Below are 23,796 nucleotides of genomic sequence, written 5' to 3' on the forward strand. Positions count from 1 at the left end.
ACCTTGGCCTTGCATTATCTCTTTCCCCACTTCTAGGAATCCATCCTATAAAAGTAATTAGGCAGACAGGGAAAAAGCATGGTAGCAACAGCAGAAGCCCAGTAAATGGAAGCAAGCATTATTATTGGTATTTCTACTACATGTCTTGTGAAGAGTAACATTCTACAACACAGATGGCAAATACAAGGCCTGTGGGCCAAATCCAGCCTTCCACCTTGTTTCATCTGGCCCAGCACCTTGTTTCTACCCGGCAGCACCACTCAGCTCTTGGTTAACTGTTAAGGAGTAGTTACATTTATACAGTCCTACAATTACATTCAGCCCTTTGAAGGCAACTGCGAGGTTGATGTGGTCCCCAGTGAAAATGAGTGTGACACCCCTGTCAAGCACCAAAGACTGAATAGGTATTTATTGAGCATTATCTTTGCCCTAACACTGTGACAGTCCCTCTAAGATAAATTCTCAAATGGCATATGACAACGTATCTCTCACAATTCTCAAAGGGAGGCAAGATATACAGCATTGGGACACAGAAGATAAGCCACGGGTGTAAATAACAACTGTTAACTTGTGTGATGTAGGTTCTAACACACGTAGAGTCTCTCTCTTCTCCTGGGTTGATTAAATATGCCACAAGATGATAGACACCAGAGAGATTAAAAAGACTGGAATGATGACCAACTACTTAATAAATAAGACAGAGATATGCAAGACAGTAGCAGGCAGTTAGGACCCATTGTATGCATACATCCTTGACTCAGCCCATACTTGGTGATGGGCTGGATCCGAAGATGAAGTAATAGAGAAATCAGAGTTTCAGTCTTGGACAGCAGGGTGGAAGGCGGTACCATTTACTGACATATGAAATAGGGGAGAAGAAATGAATTTGCTGGGTGGGGGACAGGAGTCTGGTTTTCAAAAAGGCAGTTTAATTTTGCACATGTTTACTTTGAAGTGCCTGCTTCCCCTATCTGTTCCTTTCTCTCCAATTCACTGTCACTACTCAAGGGCAGCCCATCATCTTGCTCAGACTCCTAGAAAGGGTTCTATTTGGTCTCCTGCCTCCAAACTCAATGACAGTCCAGCACACAATTTGTTACGTTATTTTTTTAAACACAATCTTATCAGGTTACTTTTGACTTCACTTTTAAAGGTCTGGTAGTTCCTTCAAGGAAATGCTAAAAGCATAACCTAGAAAGGAATTTCTGTAAATATCCTGAGCAAAATGAAAGTTAGAGCATTTGCTTTTTCCAACCACAGTTCTCACCTAGAACAGAAAATCCTCAGGATTACTTTAACTGAATAAATACATAAGTGGTATCTTATCTTTCCATTATAAAAGCTATGTATGTTCATTTTTCTCTCTGGGAAATTTAGGGGAAAAAAGTACTTCCCAACGTGCAACTGCTAAAATAAATCTGCTACCACTTTTATTTTGTTGCTGTGAATATTTATCTATACTTACTAGCCATTATTCTGTATATACAATTTGTACCCCTTAGTAAAAATTAGCATGAAATAGCTTTTATATCATTATTGACTCTTGTTGAAGATAATATTTAGTGAGTGAAAAATTAAAAGGGAGAAGGGACCTGTAGAATGAGAGATCTTAAAAGCTAGAAATTGTCTCATGAGAATGCCATCAATTACTCCTGTGTCCAATTGTCTTGTTCATGACAATGTACTCTGTGAAGAAGGCCCATCACAGAGGCAGCAGTCTGATGGCCCCTATACTGCAGGGTTAGGCAAAACAGGGAATAAATATATCAAGCCCCCGCAGACAGGAATCACACTGAGGACAGGAAGTAAACATGCTTCCAGTTTCTGTGAGAGAAAAGATCAGGGACCATGCATGACTTGAAGAACTTTGAAGACTGGGACTCTTATAACATCCCCAGCCTTACTATTTTTATTACTCTGTTTCTTCAGAGAGATTAGCAGTAAAAGCCTTTAGAAGAGAAGGGCTTATTGGTTAGTATTCCTGGACAAGAAGAAAATACATAACCTGGAAAACTATCCACATGCTGTCAAGAGGGAGAAGGTGCAGGAGTAGCATAGGAGAAAAGGGCTAAAGAGCAATGAAAAGTGGGCAAAGAGTAAATGAGTCTAGGAATGGAATTTAGTACTAGGACTTAAAAGTTGAAGGATCCCCACCAAAGTACATACACTTGCAAGCTTGCTATGTCAGCCCATTGCAAGTCTACTCAAACACGTTCCTAATCAGCCAACTGTCTCCAGGACCTCTGCACTTCTACATCTTTGTTCTCCTTATCTATTCTGGCTAGAATAGCCCATCCTTCCCCATCTATCTGCCATCTTTCACTCACCGGTAGTGCTCTGATGCGATGTCCCTGCTTCTCTGAAGCTTTGTCTGACTCTCGCTTTGTATTCTCTCCTTCAAATCTGAGGGCCAGAATGGTTCCCCCTTTGGAATCCTAAATCACTGTCTCTTACAGCATTCACCACACTGTATTCTAGTCATATGTCAAGTGCCTTGGCAAGAAGACACACTCCTTGATGCCAGGACTGTCCCTCTATTCATGTTCCTATCACTGGCAGAATGGCAAAGAATTTCCAGATTGTAATTCAGGCAAATTCACTAAGCAAGGGGTTTGAGAAGGGACACAAAATAATGTATGAGATGAGGTATGATATTATATGACATGAAATATAATATAATATAATACAAAATAATGATGAATGTCATTTTATTTGGTAAAACCAAGTATTTCATAGCCTTGGGATTCCCAGTCTGCTGGAGCTACTAGAAGTACAGCACACTTAGTTATCAAATTACCTGCTGCCACTACCAGATGGGAACAAAGGCAAGAAAATTTCTGAACAAACTGTTCAGACCCTCCATTGATATCAGACAATTATGCTGGCATAGCAACATGGTCTCTGATGTTGTGCCAGAGCAATCTGCCAGGGCTCAGTTCAAATCATTAATTAGCAAAATTCACATATTCTTTAATTTTGGCAATAAAAAATTCATAGTATTTCAATATTAAATAATACAACAAACATTTACTAAGCTGTACCAGGAGAAAAACTAAGTTCCTAGTCATAATAAGTCTACAATTAATAGATGAAATAAGATACAAAGAATTATATGGAATTATACAGTAATATTATACAGAATTACATAGTAACAATGTGCATGGAGTCCTGCTTAGTTGACACAAAATACATGTTTATTGATTTTCACAGTGTATAAAAGATCTCAAAATCCAAGTCTATGAAAATCAGAAAATAAAAGTTATTTCTAGCCTGGAAAAATTAATATGGTATAAATTAATCAAGAACTTAAACTGGTTTAATGAAATTTACTCTCGAAAATATTTCCTCATCTGAAGTTCATCCATACTGATACAATTCTGAATAAAATGTTCACATGCACGAAAATTAGCAAATACCTCTCTGGGTACAGAGAACAGCAGAGCATATCCTTTCTCCTTCAAAGGGACTTGGTCACCAACTTACACCATACACAAAAATAAATTCAAGGTGGATGAAAGACTTAAACATAAGTTGTGACACCATTAAGGTCCTAAAGGAAAACATAGGCAGAAAAATCTCAGGCATTCCACACAGCAGTATCTTCGTTGATATTTTATTGATATAAAGCAAGGGACATAAAGGAAAGGATAAACACATGGGACCTCATCAAATTAAAGAGCTTCTGCATGGCTAAAGAAAACAGCATTAAAATGAAAAGAGAACCAAGTATATGGGAAAACATATTTGCCAATGATAACTTGGACAAGGGTTTGATCTCCAAAATATATAAAGAACTCACATGACTTCACTCCAAGAAGACAAACAACCCAACTGAAAAATGGGCAAAAGATTTGAACAGACACTTCTCCAAGAAGGACATACAGAGGGCCCAGAGACATATGAAAAGATGCCCAGCATCACTAGCCTTCAAAGAGATCCAAAAATTAAATTAAAACCACAAATGAGATATTACTTCACACAGGTCAGAATGGCCATCATAAACAAATCAACAAACAAGTATTGCAGAGGATGTGGAGAAAAGGGAACCCTATTGCACTGTTGATGGGAATGCAGACTGGTACAGCCACTGTGGAAAGCAGTATGGAATTTCCTCAGAAAACTAAAAATGGAAGTGCCTTTTGACCCAGCAATTTCACTGCTGGATTATATCCTAAGACCACTGAAACACCAATTCAAAAGAATCTATGCACCTCAATGTTCATAACAGCACAATTTACAACAGCCAAATGCTGGAAGCAACCTAAGTGCCCATCAGGAAATGAGTGGATCAGAAAACTATGGTACATTTACATGATGGAATACTATGCAGCAGAGAGAAAGAAGGAGCTCCTACCCTTTGCAAAGCATGGATGGATCTGGAAAGCATTATGCTGAGTGAAATAAGCCAGGTGGTGAGAGATAAACACCCTATGATCTCACCTTTAACCAGAACATAATCAACAAAAGAAAAAAGCAAGCAAAATACAACCAGAGACTTTGAAATTAAGAACAATCTGACAGTAACTAGAGTGGGGGGTGAGAGGGACAATGGGAGGAAGGGTTTTCAGGAACAACTATAAATGGCACATGGACAAAACCAAGTGGAGTTGGAAGAAAGGGAAGGAGGTGGGCTTGGCTGTGGTGGGGGTGAGTGGTGGGGGTAAATGCAGACAACTGTAGTTAAACAACAATAACATAATTTAAAAAACAACAACAAAAAACAAAGGGACTTAGGAGACATATCAATTAAATGGAATCATCAGATTTTGATTGGATGTTGATTGTTAGGTGTAATAATAAAATTATGGTTATATTAGTTATAAATTCTGAGATATTTATAATAAAAATGCATTATATAAAAGATATTTTAAGAGTGCTGAGGGGGTAGATAAAATAAGATGGACAAAATGTTGATAAATGTTGAAGCTAAGTGATGGATGGGTACAAGGGAGTTTATGACATACTCTACTTTTTGTAGAATAAAGTTAAAATTGTTTTATAATAGAAAATTTTTAAATGCTCTGTACTCTGCATGTAAAACACTTCACATAAGTTAGATATTATATGTTATCATTGTTCTTGCTGTTATTACTAGTATAAGAATTAGCCTGATCTGATGAAAAAAAAAAAGAAAATGCATGAGCTTTAAAGGTCTAAGTCCTAAATCTGTCATTAAACAGCTATGCGGTCTGAAGCAAATATTTTAACTTTTTTGAGTTTGTCTGCTTATTGTAAAATGTGGAAAATAAAAATATTCGTCTCAAAGGGATGTTGTAGCACTAAATGAGATGATCAAAACAGTATATTGGAAATTGTAAAACATAAATATTACAATTTTTAATCCTTGCTCATAAGAAATTTATAATTCAATTATAGAAGAAATAAAAATCTTATGGAACTGTAAAAGAAAACTGAATCAAAGTAGTGATAAGATACTGTAAAAATTCAGAGAAAGGCAAGATTATTTTGGGGGTTACTAAAAAGGCTTCAGAGAGAAAAAAACATCTGAGCTGTTGAAAACTGGCAGAATTTTCACAGGCAAAGATGAGGGCAGGGAGCAGTGTATGAAAAACAGCTGAAGGAAGAAAAACACATGGTATACAAGGGAGGGTAAGAAACTTTAATTTGGAAGAGCTAGAATTACATGAGTAGTTTGTAGCCAGGTCAAAGGCCATTCTGAATGTCTTCCTATATAAGAGATTTTATGTGATAGGTGAGGGGGAACCACTTTCAACTTTTAGCAGGAAAATAAAATGAAGAGATGCTTTCTAAGATTTATCTCACTGCCGACCAGATATTACCATGGAAATAAAAAGAGTACCTAAAGAATTAGCACTATAAAAACATGAAGCATGTGACAGTCAGAGATAGAGAAGGCATACTACATGACAGATGACAGTCAGCCAGGATTAACTTTTTATTTGATAAGGAAGACATAATATATTAGAATTTTGGTAAGGGTAACATATATGGTCTGTTGACCTTAAGAGCTTACAGATAATTTCACCAAGTACTATTATTTGATAAACTGGTAAAAAGACTGGCTTAATTTTTTCTAAGAAGTTAACAAACCTGGCAAATAACTGTACTACATTCATGTAGAAGTGACTATAAATTATTAATTGTGCCTCATTACATATAAATTACATTTTGATGACTTGCTTTGCAATTTAATCTAATGTCAGAAACCAGAAAAAATCACTCTCTAGATGATTAAATTTTCATTTCTTAAAATACTGTAAATTTTCAAAAATAATTCTTATTTAAGGGGTACCTTAGCATTTTAGAACGCTGCATCAATAAAATATTTTCTCCTTCAAATTTCTGATGAAATGCAACTGCCCTCAAAACTCAAGTATTACTACACAAAAACAGGTTTTTCTTCTAGAGTTTTTAAACAACAACAAAAAATGCTACCATAGGCTGATTCTATAACCCCAAATATTCACAGTATTTTGTACATCAAATAGAATATAGCTGTACAAACCAAAAGAAAATAAGATATGGGAAGGAAGGAAGATCATTCCTGAGTATAGCTGGGACAGAAAAAGTATCACTGACTGGGAAAAAATATAGACATTTCTCATTTTACCCTGCTAGTAAAGTTGAAATAAATAGGAAGTCATGCTATGAATTTTTTTAAAGCCAGTATGAAACTTCTCATTGCATGAAAGGTACATGTCACATCATAATTATAGTAAGTAGAAAATACTGCATGTAACAGCATACAAAAGTGATTTTACAATATGCAGCATTATGTATTAGGGGACCATCAAATGTGTAATTTCCAGGCACCCTATCCCTTTGACTGACAGACAGTAATTCTGCCTCATTTACTGGAAAAGAGATGTACTCTGCCCTAAAATCCCACACAGAAAATTAAAAGGATAAAAAAACATCAATTCTGGTTTCATTCCATCTTGGTCCCAGCATAATGGCTCCCACTAAGAAGGATGGCAAGAACAAGGGCTGTTCGGCAATCAACAAGGCAGTGATCAGAGAATACACCATCAACATTCACAGGGGCACCTGCAGAGTGGGTTTCAAGAAGGCTGCCCCTCAGGCAATCAAAGAGATTGGGAAATTTGCCATGAAGGAGAGGGGAAGTTCAAATATACACACTGACTCGAGGCTTAAGAAAGCCGTCTGGTTCAAAGGAACAAGCAGTGTCCCATACTGTATCTGGGTGCAGTTGTCCAGAAAAACGTAATGAAGATGAACATTCACCAAACAAGTACTATACCTTGGTTACCTATGTGCCTGTCACCACTTTCAAAAATGTACAAACAGTTAATGTGGAAGAGAACTAACTGCTGATAGTTGAATAAAGTGATAAATCTGCCTCCCAAATTGATTTCATTTCACCAAAAGAATATGTGGGCTACTTTATTTTGCCAGAAGTGATATTTATAGAACTGTTTTTAACTTCACAATAGAATAGTTATGAAATCTTCACTAGTCTTGATAGAAAAGAGCATTACATGGAAAGAAAAGATGGAATTAGGCTTAATAAAGATGATAAACCTTGAGTTTTCTCAAAATCAGCACACTTTCTTAGTCTTTTTAATTTCGTCATGTAAAAAATTGTCACTGGTAACAGCAATCTTTCAAAACCTCTCTACTTCAACTATTGAAGCTTTTTGTTCGTGGATTTCAGCCAGTTTCTACTTTGCCCACAGAAGGCTGAGTAGTCTGCATCTATCTACAGACAGCTTGTTTTAGGAGCACTCATTAACACTTTATTGTATAATTATACTAATCCACTCCTGGCTGCTCTGTCAATATTTAATTCCCAAAGCTTCACTTCAAACTGAGTTGTGTGTGTGTGTGAGTATCCATCATATACTGTTTTTATTAAAAAGACAAAGAGAAGGAACCAGACCAAAAAAAATAGATAAAAGAACTATAAACCTAAAAAAAAAAAGAAAGAAAAAGTAAAAAGAAAGGAGCCAGGAAAACTGCTTCAAATGGTTCACTTATTTTCAAAACAAATCATGTGATTAAAATAGGCACCTTCCCAGATGGCTGTCACTTTGCATGTCAGTGAAAACTCCAGTGACACTACCCCATGAGAGCTGAGTCAGCAGTCCTTAACCTATCTATCAGCGGCACCTTCACTTGCTTGTCTTTTTCTTTTTAATTGATTTGTTTCACAAGATAGAAATAAAGGTGAAGGTGAGAAGGTACATAAAATATAAAGAGAAATACTGAAATACCACTAGTTAAAAAAAAAAGCAGACTATTTTTTCAAAGCCCTTGTTACCATGACTGCAAAAGTACACATTCCCAAAAAAGAAATCTAGATGGAGAAAAGCACAGGGAAAGAGAACACGTAACTCCATACCAGTCAGTCCTTCACAAAGTACATCCCTGTGGGGTATGTGCTAATCACAGGTGGCGTCATCTCCCTCACACACACCAAATGGAAGCAGTCAAGTCTAACCATAATGAACCTGGAGGGCATTATGTAAGTGAAATAAGTCAGTCAGAGAAAGAGAAATACTTATATGTGGAATTTTTTTTAAAAAGTAAATAAAGTCAAACTCCTAGAAACGAGTAGAAAAGTGGTTCTGGGGAAAGGGTGGACAGGGAAATTAGGGAGAAGTTGGTAAGCAGGGACAAACTTTCACCTAGGAGATGAATAAATGCTTGAGGATCTAATGTTTACCATGATTATTATAATTGATAACTCTGTATTGCACAATTGAGACCTGAAAGTTCCCACCAAAAAAAAAGGTTAATAGGTGAGGTAATGGATGTATTAACTAGATGGGAGGAATCCTGCCACAATGCATAATTATTATTAATGCATAAATATATCAAATCATCACATTATACACTTTAAATATAATTTTGTCAATTATACTTCAATAAAGAAAATAAGGAAAAAAGTCTATAATCTTGCTGAGATGTTAAAACCAACATTAGCTTTTTTTTAAATCCTCACTCAAGGAAATTTTTTTCATTGCTTTTAGAGAGAAAGAAAGTGAGAGAGAGAAATATCAATGTGAAGAATACTGATTGGCCACCTCCCATATGCTCCCCAACCAGGGCTCAAACCTGCAACTTATGTATGTGCCCTGACGGGGAATTGAACCCAGACATTTCAGCATATGGGACAATACTCCAAACAACTAAGCCACACCAGCCAATTTAGACATTAGCTTTTGAAAACAAGTTTGAAAGGAACTGAAACTGCTAAAGTACTCCAAAAGTTCTGTTTAGATTTTAACCTGACACCTTGGTCCGATGTCCACTCCCTGACCTGGTAAATGTAAGCATGCACAAAGTTAGACCTCATTTAATTAGCTAAATACTAATTAGCACTTAATTATTACTATTGAAATAAATTTTAAAATACTGTAATTAGTACTGCACTATTCTGTCCTAGTAATAATGCTCTGGTCTCTGATTCTCTCAGTTTGTTACCATTTCCAACTGAATGGGTCACTTAACTATTTACTCTTGTAAGTGGACACCTCCTAGATTCTACCTAATTTACCTGTTTCATTCACTGAACAGTTGCAAATTTACAAAATAAAAAACATAGTCAATTTGTCTTAGAATCTCCTGATTTCCTGGGCTCCAATATCAAAGACTGAATACTGGATGGACTATTAACTGATTCTTCCTCCTATTCTGGTATATAGATTGATCAGGAAAAATGATTTTTCAGTAAATAGTAGATAAAGCTTTGCAAATAGTGAAAAAATACCATGAATAATTTATCCCTTTCCACAGATATAGAACAAACATTTCAAAAATTAATATAGAACCATAAATGATCCCAAATAGCCACAGCAATTTTGAGAAAGAGGAACAAAGTTGGAGGGATCCCAATACCCGATATCAAACTGTATTACAAGACCACTGTCATCAAAACTGGTACTGGCATAAGAACAGGCCCATAGATCAATGAAACAGAATATAACCCAATATAACCAGAATATAACAGAATATAGCTCAGAGATAAACTCAAGTCTCTATGGTCAATTAATATTTGACAAGGGGGGGAAAAGCACAAAATGAAGTAAAAATAGCCTCTTCAACAAATGGTGTTGGGGACATCTGAACAGCTATGTGCAAAAATATGAAACTCGACCACCAACTCACACCATATACAAAAATAAACTCGAGATGGATAAAAGACTTAAATATAAGTCAAGACACCATAAAAATCCTAGAGAACATGGTGAGGAGAATCTCAGATATTCTCCAAGCAGAATATTTTCCATGATATGTTACCTAGAGCAAAGGACAATAAAGGAAAGAATAAACAAATGGGACTTTATGAAAATAAAAAGCTTCTACATGTCTAAAGAAAACCTCAGCAAAATGAAAAGGGAACCAACTATATGGGAAACTATATCTGTAAATGTTACCTCGGACAAGGGTTTGATCTCTAAAATGTACAAAGAACTCACATGACTCCATTCCAGGAAGACAAACAATCCAATTAAAAAGTGAGCAAAGGACCTGAACAGATATTTCTCCAAGGAGGACATACAGAGGGCCCAGAGACATATGAAAAGATGATGAGCATCATTAACCTTCAGAGAGATGTAAATTAAAACCACAATGAGATACCACTTCACACTGGTCAGAATGACCATCATAAACAAATCAACAAATTGACCAGTGCTGGAGAGGTTGTGGAGAGGAGGGGACCCTAGTGCACTGTCAGTGGGAATGCAGACTGGGGCAGCCACTGTGGAAAACAGTATGGAATTTCCTCAGAAAATTAAAAATGTAACTGCCTTTAACCAGGAACTTCCACATTTGGGACTATACCCCAAAAATCCTGAAACACCAATCCAAAAGAAACTATGCACCTAATGTTCATAGCAGCACAATTTATAATAGCCAAGTGCTGGAAGCAACCTAAGTGCCCATCAGTAAACAAGTGGATCAGAAAACTATAGTACATTTACACAGTGGAATACTATGCACCAGAAAGAAAGATGGAGCTCCTACCCTTTGCAACAGCATGGATGGATCTGGAAAGCATTATGGTAAATGAAATAAACCCCAGTGAGAGACAAATACCATATGATCTCACCTTTAACTGGAACATAATCAACAAAACAAACAGACAAGCAAAATATAACCAAAGACACTGAAATAGAGAATAGGCTGACCATGACCAGAGGGGAAAGGGGAGGGAATTTCAGGGGAAAAGGGGAAGGGTTTTCAGGAACAAGTATAAAGGACACATGGACAAAAACTAGGGGGGATGGAAACAGGAGGGAGGTGGGGAGGGCTGGGGGTGGGCTGGGATGGGAGTAAAAGGCAGAAAACCGTACTTGAACAACAATTAAAAAAATAAAACAAAACTAAAACAAATATCCATTAAACCTAAAAAAGAAAAAAGAAACTGCAGGTGTCCAGAGTAGCTCAAGCTAATAGCGTCAGGATGGAGAGAACCAAGGTTTAGTACTAGAATGGTGGGCAGAGGCCAGATCCTGCAAGACACTGACGACTAAACCTAAAGGCAGTGAGGAGCCAATTTAAGGGGGAAAAAAAGGCTTAATCAGATTTTAGTTTTACAAGTATCAATTTGGCTACAGAGTAGATCAAAGTGGGCATAAGGCCAGGATGGAGCTATATAAGGAACCTTGCTATAATCCAGGTGCTAGGTCATGGTGAGCTGGACAAGGATGACAGTTGTGGAAAAGAAGAGTAGATATTTAAGAGGTAGAACAGATACAGCTTGATGGGTGATTAAATAGGGGTTGAGGGGTGATTTAAGCCCTGAGGTGATTCTGAAGTTTAGAAGGTGGAAGACCCTTATCATTTAATTAAATAAGTAATTTGTGTGAGAAAAAAATCACTTCTAAAAACTTATTCAAACAAAATCAAGACACCTACTGCTCTTATACTGTTACTATCAATTAGTACCTGAGTTCTAGCCATAACGTACCTGGTTACCAACCAATAATAGATGTTCTCCAAGAAGAAAGTCTTTAAGCATATCTTCCATCACTATCATGTGCTAGAGAACAAGAAGTATAGGTTAATTGTGTTTTGTATAATCAAAGTGAAATAAGAAAGTTAACTATAATGATATCTTCAATGGAAAGGAAAACATCTATTACAATATATAATAACTACACAGTTTGATTTTTTATAAAAATAAAAATTAATGTTGTGGTTATAAGTAAGTTATATAACCAATTAGGTCACTCACATTAAAAACCTGAAACAGGCCCTGGCTGGCATAGCTCAGTGGATTGAGTGTGGGCTGAGAACCAAAGGGTCACAGGTTCAATTCCCAGCCAGGGCACATGCCTGGGTTGCGGGTTATGTCCCCAGTGGGGGCCACGTGAGAGGCAACCACACATTGATGTTTCTCTCTCTATCTTTTTCCCTCCCTTCCCCTCTCTAAAAGTAAATAAATAAAATCTTAAAAAAAATGAAATCAAGTTCCAAAAAAAAACCTGAAATAGTACACCTCAGCAAAACTAAGTCATTCACCAATATTTCAAATATTTTTTAGCTACTGCACAATTATAATTTAATATAATATTTAAATTAACACTTGTTAATGTAAATATATTGTAGAAAGGCTTTCTAAAATAACTGCAGATTTCCATGGAACATTTTACACTGATTTATTTTGTTTTTACTTATTGATTTTACAGATAGGGAGAGAGGGAGAGAGAGAGAGAACCATTGATTTTGTTCTACTTATTTATGCATTCACTGGTTACTTCTTGTATGTGCTCTGACCAGGGACTGAACCTGCAACCTTCACATATTGGAACAACACTCTTAACTAACTAGCTACCCAGCTAGGCTACACTGATTTATTCTTAATTATTACCTTCAAAGAATGTATAACTTTAAAATTAAAAAAAATTATTCACTTTCCACATTTTTACTCAAATTATGATACAACGTAATAAAAGAACATGATTAGAGTTATTCACAATAGCTGCAAAAGAAATTACATTGCTCTTTTGTATCTTGAAAAATAGGACAACAATAAGTAGGTCACAAAGGCTCAGGAGGGTTGGGATTGAGGGGAAAGCTATTAATATACCCCCAAACAATTAATATCCATATGACTTTCTCCTGGTTTTCTGTATCAAAATGATACTGGCCTCTTAAGTACTGAAATTACTGAAGTTCCCTACTTGTAAAAAGGCACAGTAGAGTTGGTAACTAAAGCCATGGAACAGATGACAGAAGAATCCGATTCTCTCAATATTAAAATCTGATTAAGTCTCTTTATTTTGCTTAAATTGGCTCCTCATTTTGTATCTAATATATGCTACAGTTATTTTTCTAGTTTGTTACTTACTTTTCTTTTCCTAACTTGGTTTATGAATATTTTTGATATCTAGAATATTTTCCTTTTACTTGTCAAATTAAGCAATATTTTCTTTTAGAGTATCTTAGAAAAACTGAGAATGTTTTTTTCCCTCCTTTAAGAACAGATGAGTATTGCCTGATGTTTCTTGAAGGTTCTTATTTTTTTTAATGCTTTCAGATACACCATGGAACTAGAATTATAAGAAGGCTTGGAGTAGGATGAGATATCAATTTATGGTCCTTTCTGGAACACTTTTAAGTATAAGAAGAGGTATTATCAATATTTATGCTGGAAGGACACATGTAAACAGGGACTATCTTAAGCAAACCAAGGTATATGGTCACCAAGTTCAAAAGGAATCCTAGAACACTCTTTTAATCCTGGTTCTGGTGATATGTAGTCTGGAGACCTCTTCCTTCTAACATGAAAATTCAGAGCCAATATCCAGACATTAAATTCTCCCAGAAATAAATGGGCTAATCTGCATAAAGAATAGATAGAAAACAATTGGAATGAGCACCTGTATAGCCAGGTAAAAAAGCAATGTAAAATAACTGAAAAATACCCCAAACTAATATATCTACAGTCTTTTTTATTTTTTCACATGCCCTATTACTTCATGCCTTCATTAGATCTAACTAGATTATTCAAATCAACAAATATTAGCTAAGGCTCAGGTCACTGCCTACAAAATTCTTCTCTTAACCTCTTGGACCACTTAGTACCACAGATAATTTCTTAAAAGTATCCTCTGCCAGTTCCCTGTCTCTCCAGGTTACTTCCTGCCTTTCTAGTAATTTTTCTCCATAGTCTTCTGAGTTGGGTCCTCTTGTAATAATTCCTTAAATTTTCCCCAAGTCCCTTCATTTGTTCTCTTTCCATCTTTTTACATGCTTTCCTGGGGTGCAGGGGATCACAGTATAAGGCAGAGCAGGTTGCGTCTATTTTAAAATGGCACCGCCCTGAGGACAGAGGAAGGGCCATGTGCAGAGGTAGGGAGCCCCACTTCAGTATTTGAAGAGCTATTTCTGACCCTACTCTCCCTATCTCCTCTCTCATCCATTCCATGGCTTCAAGTACCAACTCTACACTGATCTTCAACAGTAAGACTTCTCAACTTTAGCCCTGTCATCCTGGAGTAACTACCGAACTACTTGCTTATCTCCCCATCTCCTCAAACTCAACATATCCAACACCTGGCTCATTACTTTCTTCTCAAATTCATTCTATATCCTGTATCTTTTATCCTGATTAATAGTATCATTTTCTACCACCTGGCCAAATCCCTTTCATCATATTCTGTCTGCCCACCTCACTCCTCCCTTACCAAGAGCCAATTAAACAGCAAATCTAAGCTATAGTATTAAGGCACCAAAAAGTCAACTGTATCTATCCTTTCCTTTTCATCCCCACAGTTTTCATTCTGGTTTTTATGATCTCTGGCCCAGATTTTTATAAGCCAATTTGGCATCTCTAACTTCAGTCTCTTCTTGAGCCAAGAGGCTCTCTACAGTGCCAGCATATCTAATTTTATTGTTTCACTTTATCACGCTTCACAGATTTTTTTTACACCAATTGAAGGCAAGACCCTCCACTAGCAAAAAATCATGACTTGTTTTATTGGTATACTTGTTTTAATGCAGTGGTCTGGAACCAAACCCACAGTATCTCTGAGGTGTGCCTGTACTGTCACTTTGTTGATCAAAATCATATTTCTTTCTTTAAAATTCCTTAAATGACTCTTAATACCTTAGGAACAAAGGCCACTCCTTAACTTATGGACTTAGTCTCAGTCTCATCTCCTATCATTCATTCTCTTTCTCCTACTTTGTGTTGCAGTCATGGGCACAATTTGGAAAAAATTTATGCTTACTCTTTTTTTTTAACTTTTCCACCAGACTATGCACTTCCAGAGGGAGAATCTTTATCTTTGAATCGAGTACAAAGGTGCACTGACTTTACCTACCTCCTAAATAGCCCTGCAATATGTCCTTTCCACTCTGTGCCTACTGTCACTGTTTGTTCAGTTCCTTCATAACTTTCACCTGGACTACTACAACAGCCTTTTACCTAGTCTCTCTTCACCCTGGTTCCAACTTAGAGACAACTTTAAAGAGTGAATGAAAAGTTAGCAAGAGTGGAAATGTGCTTAAAAACTCTCAATAGCTTTCTCTCTTACTCTGAACAGAATCCAAATTCCTTAATTAGCAAGGGCCAGAACATGTGACCCTTTCCTAACTCATCAGCCTCATCTCTTGTGACTCTTCCATTCACAATTTCAGCTCTTTGCCAATGACAATTAATTATATGTAGCTCCCTAAATTAGCTGCTCTCTCACATAGCCAAGTCTCTGCAAATGCTAGTCTCTCTGCCTGGAAGACTCTCTCAACTTTGCCTGGTTAACTCATTTTCCATGATCATTCCAATTTGAGACCATCCCCTCTTCAGTGCTACCATGGTAACCTGAATGTACTTTCATCACACTGTATGGTAACTATGTGTAAGTAACTATGGGTAACTTGTCTTTCTCCCCCCTTGACAAACCCAGGCAACTTGAGCTCTGCAGCCGTGTGCATGTGTGTGCACATGCATGTGTATGTGTATTTTAATCTCACCATCCTAACATCTCATGACAAGGCTTGACACATGGTAGATATTTTTATAATTTTTCAGATCTAAAGTTCATTACACTTATTAAAAGGCTATTTAGTTCTCTTTCCTTCAATTTCTCCCCCATGCTGCTGCAATTGCAATATTTCTTGATAAAAGTTTAATGAACTAATTATTATGAACATTCAAAATCTTATTCATCTTTTCATCAATTCACTCAGTTGATATTTATTCAGCAGTCACTATGTGCCAGGCACTATGCTATTTGCTGGAGATACAAAAAAATAAAGAAAACACAACACTCTGCACTAGTGGTATGGAAAAACACATTTTATTTTTTTTAAGTGACACTTTGTTAAAGATTTTATTTATTCATTTTTAGAGAGAGGGAAAGAAAATGAGAATAAGAGCAAAAGAAATATCAATGTGTGGTTGCCTTTAGAGTGCCCTGTATTGTGGATCTGGCCCTCAACCCAGGCATGTGCCCTGACTGGGAATCGAACTGGCTCTCCTTTGGTTTACAGCTTGCACTCAATCCACTGAGCTACACAAGTCAGGGCTGGAAAAACACATTTTAAAAATTGTTTTCAACACAATGTGGTAAGAGGATCACAGGGCACAGAACAAGATGGTATAGAAGCACCTACATATTCAAGAGGCACTTAAGACTGCTGCTTCAAAGATGGAGTGCAGCAATAAAAGGAAATAGTAATGTATAGAACAAAAGCAAATTTAATCAAGCCACTGTTGCTAGAATTGGCACAGCTAAAATTTTTCACTAATGGTTAACTCATAATGCTTTATGAAGAGAAGGTATGCTTGGAGACAGGCTACAGAAAGTCCCTCGGGGCCACTGTGCAAAGTTCACAGCAACCCTGCAGACTTCAATGTCTACGTCACAAGCACCATGGCAACAGACACTGTGTTCAAGGGCTCAATGACCCTCTCTGAATTTCCTACATTCTTATATGCTGGCGAGTCTTTTCAACATTTGCTAGCATGGAGTCTTTCAAATTTTCACTTATATGAAAGTTTCCTGATTATTTTTTCTTTATTCCTTTCTACTGTATGGACAGTGTGATACCATCACTACTTTGAAATAGTATATTTTCCTTACAATCATATTTTTGTCTTTACTGATAGGCAAGGTTTTTTTCCTCCTCCATGTCCTATAAGAAACCTCATTTTCTGTTCATTTGTCTACTGCTTATTTAAGAATATTAATGCTCTGGAAGAAAACAAAATCTACATTATTTAGTAAGCTGAAGAATAAATAAAAAGCAAATTGGGTTATGCCTTTTGCTATGTCATAGATGACAATTAAAGTTTTGACAGATTTCAAAATATTTCAATAATATTTTTATTGAGAAAGAATATTAACATAGAAGTTGTTAATATAATATAGGGTTATAAACTATAATACTCATTGAACAACAAATAGATTGGAAAATGGCAAATAAAAAAATTTACTTTAGTATGCCTAAATAGTTAATACAGTAGAAACAATAGGTAGAAATTTTTCTAACATTATTTGTAAATGTAAGGTTATTATTTACATGCAGACTAGTGGTCAAATATTACAGAAAAATTTAAGTATGTGTTTTATTATAAAATAAATATATAACCACTTGACAGAAAATCTGGAAAAGAAAAAAACTTTTTATGAGTGATTTTCTCTGGAAAAATTTCTTATTAAAGTGAACATCTACAATAAAGCATTTCATGTACACATCTATTTTTGTGTTTTAGTAGAAGGTCCTAATAACATCTTAGTTTACAAGTGGGAAATTATCTATCTTCCTCCCTTAAAAAAAAGAAGGAAAAGTAAAGAATAGAAAAATACTAGAAATTTTCAGGGAAAGGAAAGGAATATGAAGGAAAGAATACATAAGTTATATCACTCTTTGAACTAAAATGATTTAACCAACAGGAATGCAAAAGAAAGGATTAGTATTATTCCACTTTGTTTTTAATTCAGTAATATGTTGATTTCATTTACCTGAAGCATAATGTATGTGCACATATAAAACTTATTATAGTCTAATAGCAGTAGCTTTTCCAATATCACAATGCATTAATGGAAGACATTTCAACACTTCATTTGGCATCAGCTAAATTGAACTTAGTGAATTACAAAAATAATTAAACAATTTCACTTGAATCAGAATGAACTACTACAGTGTAAGTGATGATTTATCCATGAATGCCAAGCAGTGATCTTACCTGAATGTTGTCATAGAACAGAACATCAGGCACTTTCATCTTCTCGTGGGCATTATAGATTGGTGCACTGACAGCTCCAATCCTCAGAGATCCAGATGCTACCTCACCTAAAAATCCCACACAGAACAGAGAATTACTCGTGGCACACTCCTCAGAGAAGTCAAGTTCAGCCCATACAGAATGCAATACAGCATCTTTACTATCTAGTGGGCTCATCAAGGAATTTTAATTTAACATACAAAATAGAAATAGGCTGGAAGATGGTATAATAAAAACCTTGAAGGTGCTTTATTCACAAGGGTGTTTTTATTTTGTTTTTTTGAGGTTTCATTTATTTATTTTTAGAAAGAGGGGAAGGAAGGGAAAAAGAGGAAGAGAAACACCAATCAGTTGCCTCTTGAATGCCCCCAGCAGGGGGCCTGGCCCACAACCCAGGCACATGCCTGGGAATCAAAACAACAATCTTTTGGTTTGTGGGATGATGCCCAACCCACTGAGCTACACCAGTCAGAGCTGCTAGAGTGTTTTAGCTCTACATAAACAGGTTAGAACTCTACAAAAAGTTTTAATAAATGTTCTAAAATATAATAAAATTTAATTAAAACAATGTCTATAGTAAACAGCATATAGATAAAATTGAGAGGAAAAAAAAACCCAGAACTGAGTCACCTTAATAAGCTTGTTCAGTCAAAGACTATCATACATATATAAACCAAATATACATTCAAAAGCTTTGAAGTACCTTGGACATCATTATTTCATGTCCCCTCATTCAAAAACTGCACACAAGAATCCCCAAGATACCTAATCAAAAATACAAATGAATCAACCCATGCCAGACCTCCCAAATTACTATTTTCAGTGATGGCCCAGGAGATCTATATTTTCAAATAAGCACCCAAGGAGCTACGCAATTATTTTGTGACATTATTATTGGAATGTTTCTTAGAGTTGGTCTAGAATAGAATCTAAGCTCCTTGAAGTCAGGAACCTAAGTAATAAATTTACTGATGTCAGGGATATGTCATATGCATTCCTTACAGTAACCAGATATCCATGTTCCCTGTCTGATATATGCGAAGGTCAATAATGATAACACTAACAGTAGTAATTGTAGTAGTAGCAATGATTACAATAATAGAAACTATTATTAATTGAGAACCTTCTATGTGCCAGATCCCAGAGTAGGAACTTCAGCTCACTGTTTTTTCATATAATTTAATTTAATTTTCCTAATAATGAGAAAAGAATTACGAAGAAGCTAAGAAAAACAAAAAATTAAGTAATTTGCTTCCAATCTCCCAGCTGGTATGGATAGAGCTAAAAATAGAATCTATGTCCTTTCTGCCATATGGAGTATGTTCAATCCTTTGACTCCAAATCATATTCTGTCCTGTGGAAATACCCTAGCAAGCAGGTAGACAACTATAATACCTTAAACAAGTGACCCATCTTTTTCTTCCCTACTTTAAATAAGAAAATTTCTATTTTAGTGCAAAAGCATTTTAAAAGACAAGGTAGAAAAGCAATATGAGTGTCTATGGAGTACCATGAACAACTTTAAGCTAAAAATAATTACGCTGTCACCTTGTTTAATCACTGCTGAATGCTACACACGTGCCAAAGCACAGTACACCTCCTCTTTCAATAGATCCTCACCATTTTTCTTTTTATTTACAAGTTCTATAGGGGGGAAAACCACAGCTGTCATGCTGAGAGTTTATTATGTATTTACCACCATCAGTTCTCTGAAATAGACCCACTATAAAACTGTGAAAGAAAAGACCAGGATTGTGCAGTAAATTTACTATATACTTGTATGTTGAAATGACGGACATAATTTCAGATTCAAACAGCATCTGATATCATCTATGCTTTAGTACATTTAGGTCATTAGGACAATTTAATTCAGTCAACCAATACTTAAACTGTTAAAATTTCAAGCTAAAAAAGAGAAATGCATGGAGAGAATGGTGATACTACAGTTCCCTGGGAGAAAGCTGGCTAACAATCTTCTATGAAATCTCAGAGGATGGCATTATTTTGGTAAATTTATTAAGTCCTCAGCCTGCTAAGCTCAAAACCTGATTTTTTCATCACAACAGAGGACAAACCTAACTCTCAGGGGATTATTAAAGACACAGATTTTGATCTATATATAAATGTTTATATATAGAATTGCAAAGTATGACATTGCAATGAAAACTGCAACTTTCACATGGACTATATGATACACTGGTTGTCACATCAGCATATTACCTAGAGGAAGACCTAAATGGAAAAAGCCAAATCCTTACCAGAATGTTGCCTGGTGAGCATGGCCCCTGAATAAAGAAATTAAATTAAATGAATTTTCTAAAGCAAATGACATTAAAGATGGATGGAATCAGAGGAACCAAGTCTCTTGACTTAGGTTCCTTACCCCTACACATGGCTTAGGTGGGAACTGCTAACAACAGCCTGTTACCAAGACAAAAGAATCTATATTCTAAATGATGTAGTCTTTCTTTGGATATGTTAAATAATTCACATGTAACATTATGAGTTTAAAAAGAACTAAGGTTATTCTGTCTCTGAATTGGTTATGTATATCTATACCCATCAGTATGCAGAGCTTAAAATTTTACTTTAAAAAAAGTCATCTTATTTTCTTAATATCAAATTCTTATCTCAGTATATATCCAACAACTAAGAACACCTACTACAGCCCTGGCTGGTGTGGCTCAGTGGATTGAAAGCTGGCCTGCGAATTCAATTCCCAGTCAGGGCACATGCCCGAGTAGTGGGCCAAGTCCCCAGCTGGGGGGTTGTGATAGGCAACCAATGATGTTTCTCTTACACATTGATATTTTTCTTCTCCTTTGTTTTTCTCCCCTCCACCTCCCTCTAAAAATAAATAAATAAAACACACACAAAAATGAATAAATAATAAAGAGCACCTACTACAAAGAAAACTGCAACAGACCCCTTTGGAGAAGGGTCACACATTTGGACCCTTGGATATTTTGAGGTAATTAATACCTCAAAAAATAGAGCAACTTTCATTACCCATTAATGGAAAAATGAGCAACTTGTATAGGAAGAAATAAACTTCCCCCCAGTTCAAAATTATACTTATGTCTCTCCAGGAGAAAAGAATAACAAAAGACAATATGAGATCTGTTCTAAAAAAGTACAGCCAATGTTAATATAATGAGAATAGTTTGCACAACACTGATGTAACAAGGAAAGTGGACTGGAATGCACATGCGTCAACAATGATGATTTCACTATACTAGTCAGTGAGGACTGTAGACACCATTGAGTATATGTACTGTGTGGCCGTTGCATTCAAAATGACTGAGTGAGTACAGCAACATATCTGCATCCAATTTTGCTAATGCAAAAACTTGAACATTCCTCCATGGAAACTATTTGGATGATTCAAAAGGCCATAGCCTATGGGCAACTGGAGATTTGCAGCTTCATCACAACAATGCACCTGCTCAAGCATTACGTCACATGCAGAGTTTTTTGGCAAAACATGGAATCACCCAGGTAACTCAGCCCCCCTATAGCCCAGATTTGGCATCCTGCAACTTCTGGCTAATCCCCAAACATCCCATGAAAGGGAAAAGATTTCAGACCATTGATGAGATTCAGTAAGGTACTATGTAGGGGCAGCTGATAGTGACTGGGAGAACTATGTGAGGTCCCAAGGTGCCTACTTTGAAGAGGACTGAGGCATGATTGTCCTATGTACAATGTTTCTTGTATCTTGTGTCTGCTTCAATAAATGTCTCTACTTTTCATATTACATGGCTGGATACCCTGTGGATAGACCTCATATATGTGGAAGTGGAAGATTAAGAAGGCATGAAATGGTAGTCTGAATATTACTTTAGTCTATCTAAACCTACAATAGTTTCACAAACGCATTCCATAAGATACTGCTGGTCCTCAGAATGGAAATGTGGTGCAAGGAAAACAGAATGTTAGATTCTAAGGTGAAATACATTTGGAAAAAAATGTTAAACAAAATCACACAAGTTTATTTATATCAGAAATTCTGAGAGCCTTTAACACATGCGTGTCAATTGTGATTCTTAAGGGAGTAGGGGAAGACCTATATCTAGTACCAAAATAGAGGAAGTATTCTAAGGCTGAACTTTTAAGTGGGTTTTAATCTTTTTTTTAAAGATTTATTTCTTCAACCCAAAATGAAACAAAATAAATGGAAAACAAAGACATTTTTATTGACAGTTAATATTATTTCACTTAAAAATATAAATCAAATACTTACATTTGTAATCTTCCAGTTCTGGTTCTAGATTATTATTAATACTTATTTCTATTGAAGCATCTGCCAGGTTTTTTTCTAGTGCTGACCTTGCAAGGCTTGGTAAAAACCTAGAGTAGGGGAGAGGATTGAATGATAAAGTAAAAACTTTCTGTGATTCCTAAATATCTTTTCACATGTGCACACACAAACTAATTACAACCAATTAAGGAAGTTCAGTCTGGATCTGTGAAATACAAATAGTAAATAAACTTTGAGTACATGTGATAATGAAGTCTATGTCTGTTGAATCTTCTTTAATAAGTAAAAGTCATGAGTAATTAATGGTATTATTCATCTACATACAAAATTTTGCAGAACAAGACTTAAAAATAATTTGCTTTTGAAAACAGATTTAGTATACCTCATAAATCTTATTTATCATTTAACTGGCTTATCGAATTTTCTTAAATAGATAAAATAATATTTTAACTTGCTCCAAGTTGGCATTTAAAAATTCAAATTAGTAGAGATGGATTAATGATGTTTCTTTTACATTCTTACACAAATTATTGAATGAATTTAATACTATTCAGCTTGGTTCTTCTTTCCATTTAAAAATTATACCTGCCTATCTATTCTACATGTATTTTGTCAAAACAACACTCTGGCAAGTGACAGAGGCATTCTTAATCTATAAATAAACTGCATGAACTTCCTGAGCTTAGAATACGAAAAGAGTTTCTTACACAGTATACTGGAATTCTGAACATAAATGAGTTCATAGAAGTTATATTTAATGCATGGTTATCGGTTCTATACAACTATAAACTAAATACTATATGCCACAATGTTCCAAAAAACATACTATCAACATACCACTTTTAATTTAGATTTTTCCATAGCTCTAAATTTTTTGTGGTTGTTCCTGCAGCCTTAAGGATAAACTCTAATAAAGGAGATGTTGGTGTGAGTGAGGAGGCAAAAGGATGACTGTTGGATTTCCTGTCCCTGCAATATTCCAAGCCACATGTCTGACACTAACTCCCACCTACTGCCTTATTGTGGCTTTGGGCTGTGATAAGGGGATTTACAGGGTTGCACAAAAGTAGATTTACAGTTGTTGATATGGAAAATAATTAATAAATAATAATACAAAAATAAACTCTGTGTTCCACATACTCCCAACTGTAAACCTAGTTTTGCCCTGCCCTGTATATAGCTGTAGGCCAGTAACTCATCAGTTCAGTATCAAGTCAGATTTATTGCTGTTCATCTCTGAACTTTCATCACATTTCTTAGACTGTTCTTTTCTTTCAAAACCAATCCCTCACCTTACCTCCCAGACCCAAAACTGGCTTTTACCTTGTTTCCTGCGCTTTCTTCACCT

The 23,796-nt window shown here is 35.8% G+C and overlaps 1 protein-coding gene and 1 pseudogene across 3 annotated transcripts in view; one reads left to right on the plus strand and one right to left on the minus strand.

Annotated features, from left to right (window-relative positions):
* The window catches only part of VWA8 (von Willebrand factor A domain containing 8), a 417,525-nt gene that overhangs the window by 225,144 nt on the left and 168,585 nt on the right, over nt 1-23,796 (minus strand). For all 3 annotated transcript variants that reach the window (XM_028526305.2, XM_036011319.1, XM_036011320.1), the window contains 3 exons: nt 22,431-22,537; nt 18,149-18,255; nt 11,921-11,992 (listed from right to left, as the gene is read on the minus strand). In XM_028526305.2, the coding sequence (XP_028382106.1) occupies nt 11,921-11,992; nt 18,149-18,255; nt 22,431-22,537 (286 nt within the window). The remainder of the gene's footprint in view (nt 1-11,920; nt 11,993-18,148; nt 18,256-22,430; nt 22,538-23,796) is intronic.
* Nucleotides 4,700-7,813, plus strand: LOC118497348 (annotated as a pseudogene).

The sequence above is a fragment of the Phyllostomus discolor genome, chromosome 11 (assembly GCF_004126475.2).
Source record: "Phyllostomus discolor isolate MPI-MPIP mPhyDis1 chromosome 11, mPhyDis1.pri.v3, whole genome shotgun sequence".
Taxonomy (NCBI): domain Eukaryota; kingdom Metazoa; phylum Chordata; class Mammalia; order Chiroptera; family Phyllostomidae; genus Phyllostomus; species Phyllostomus discolor.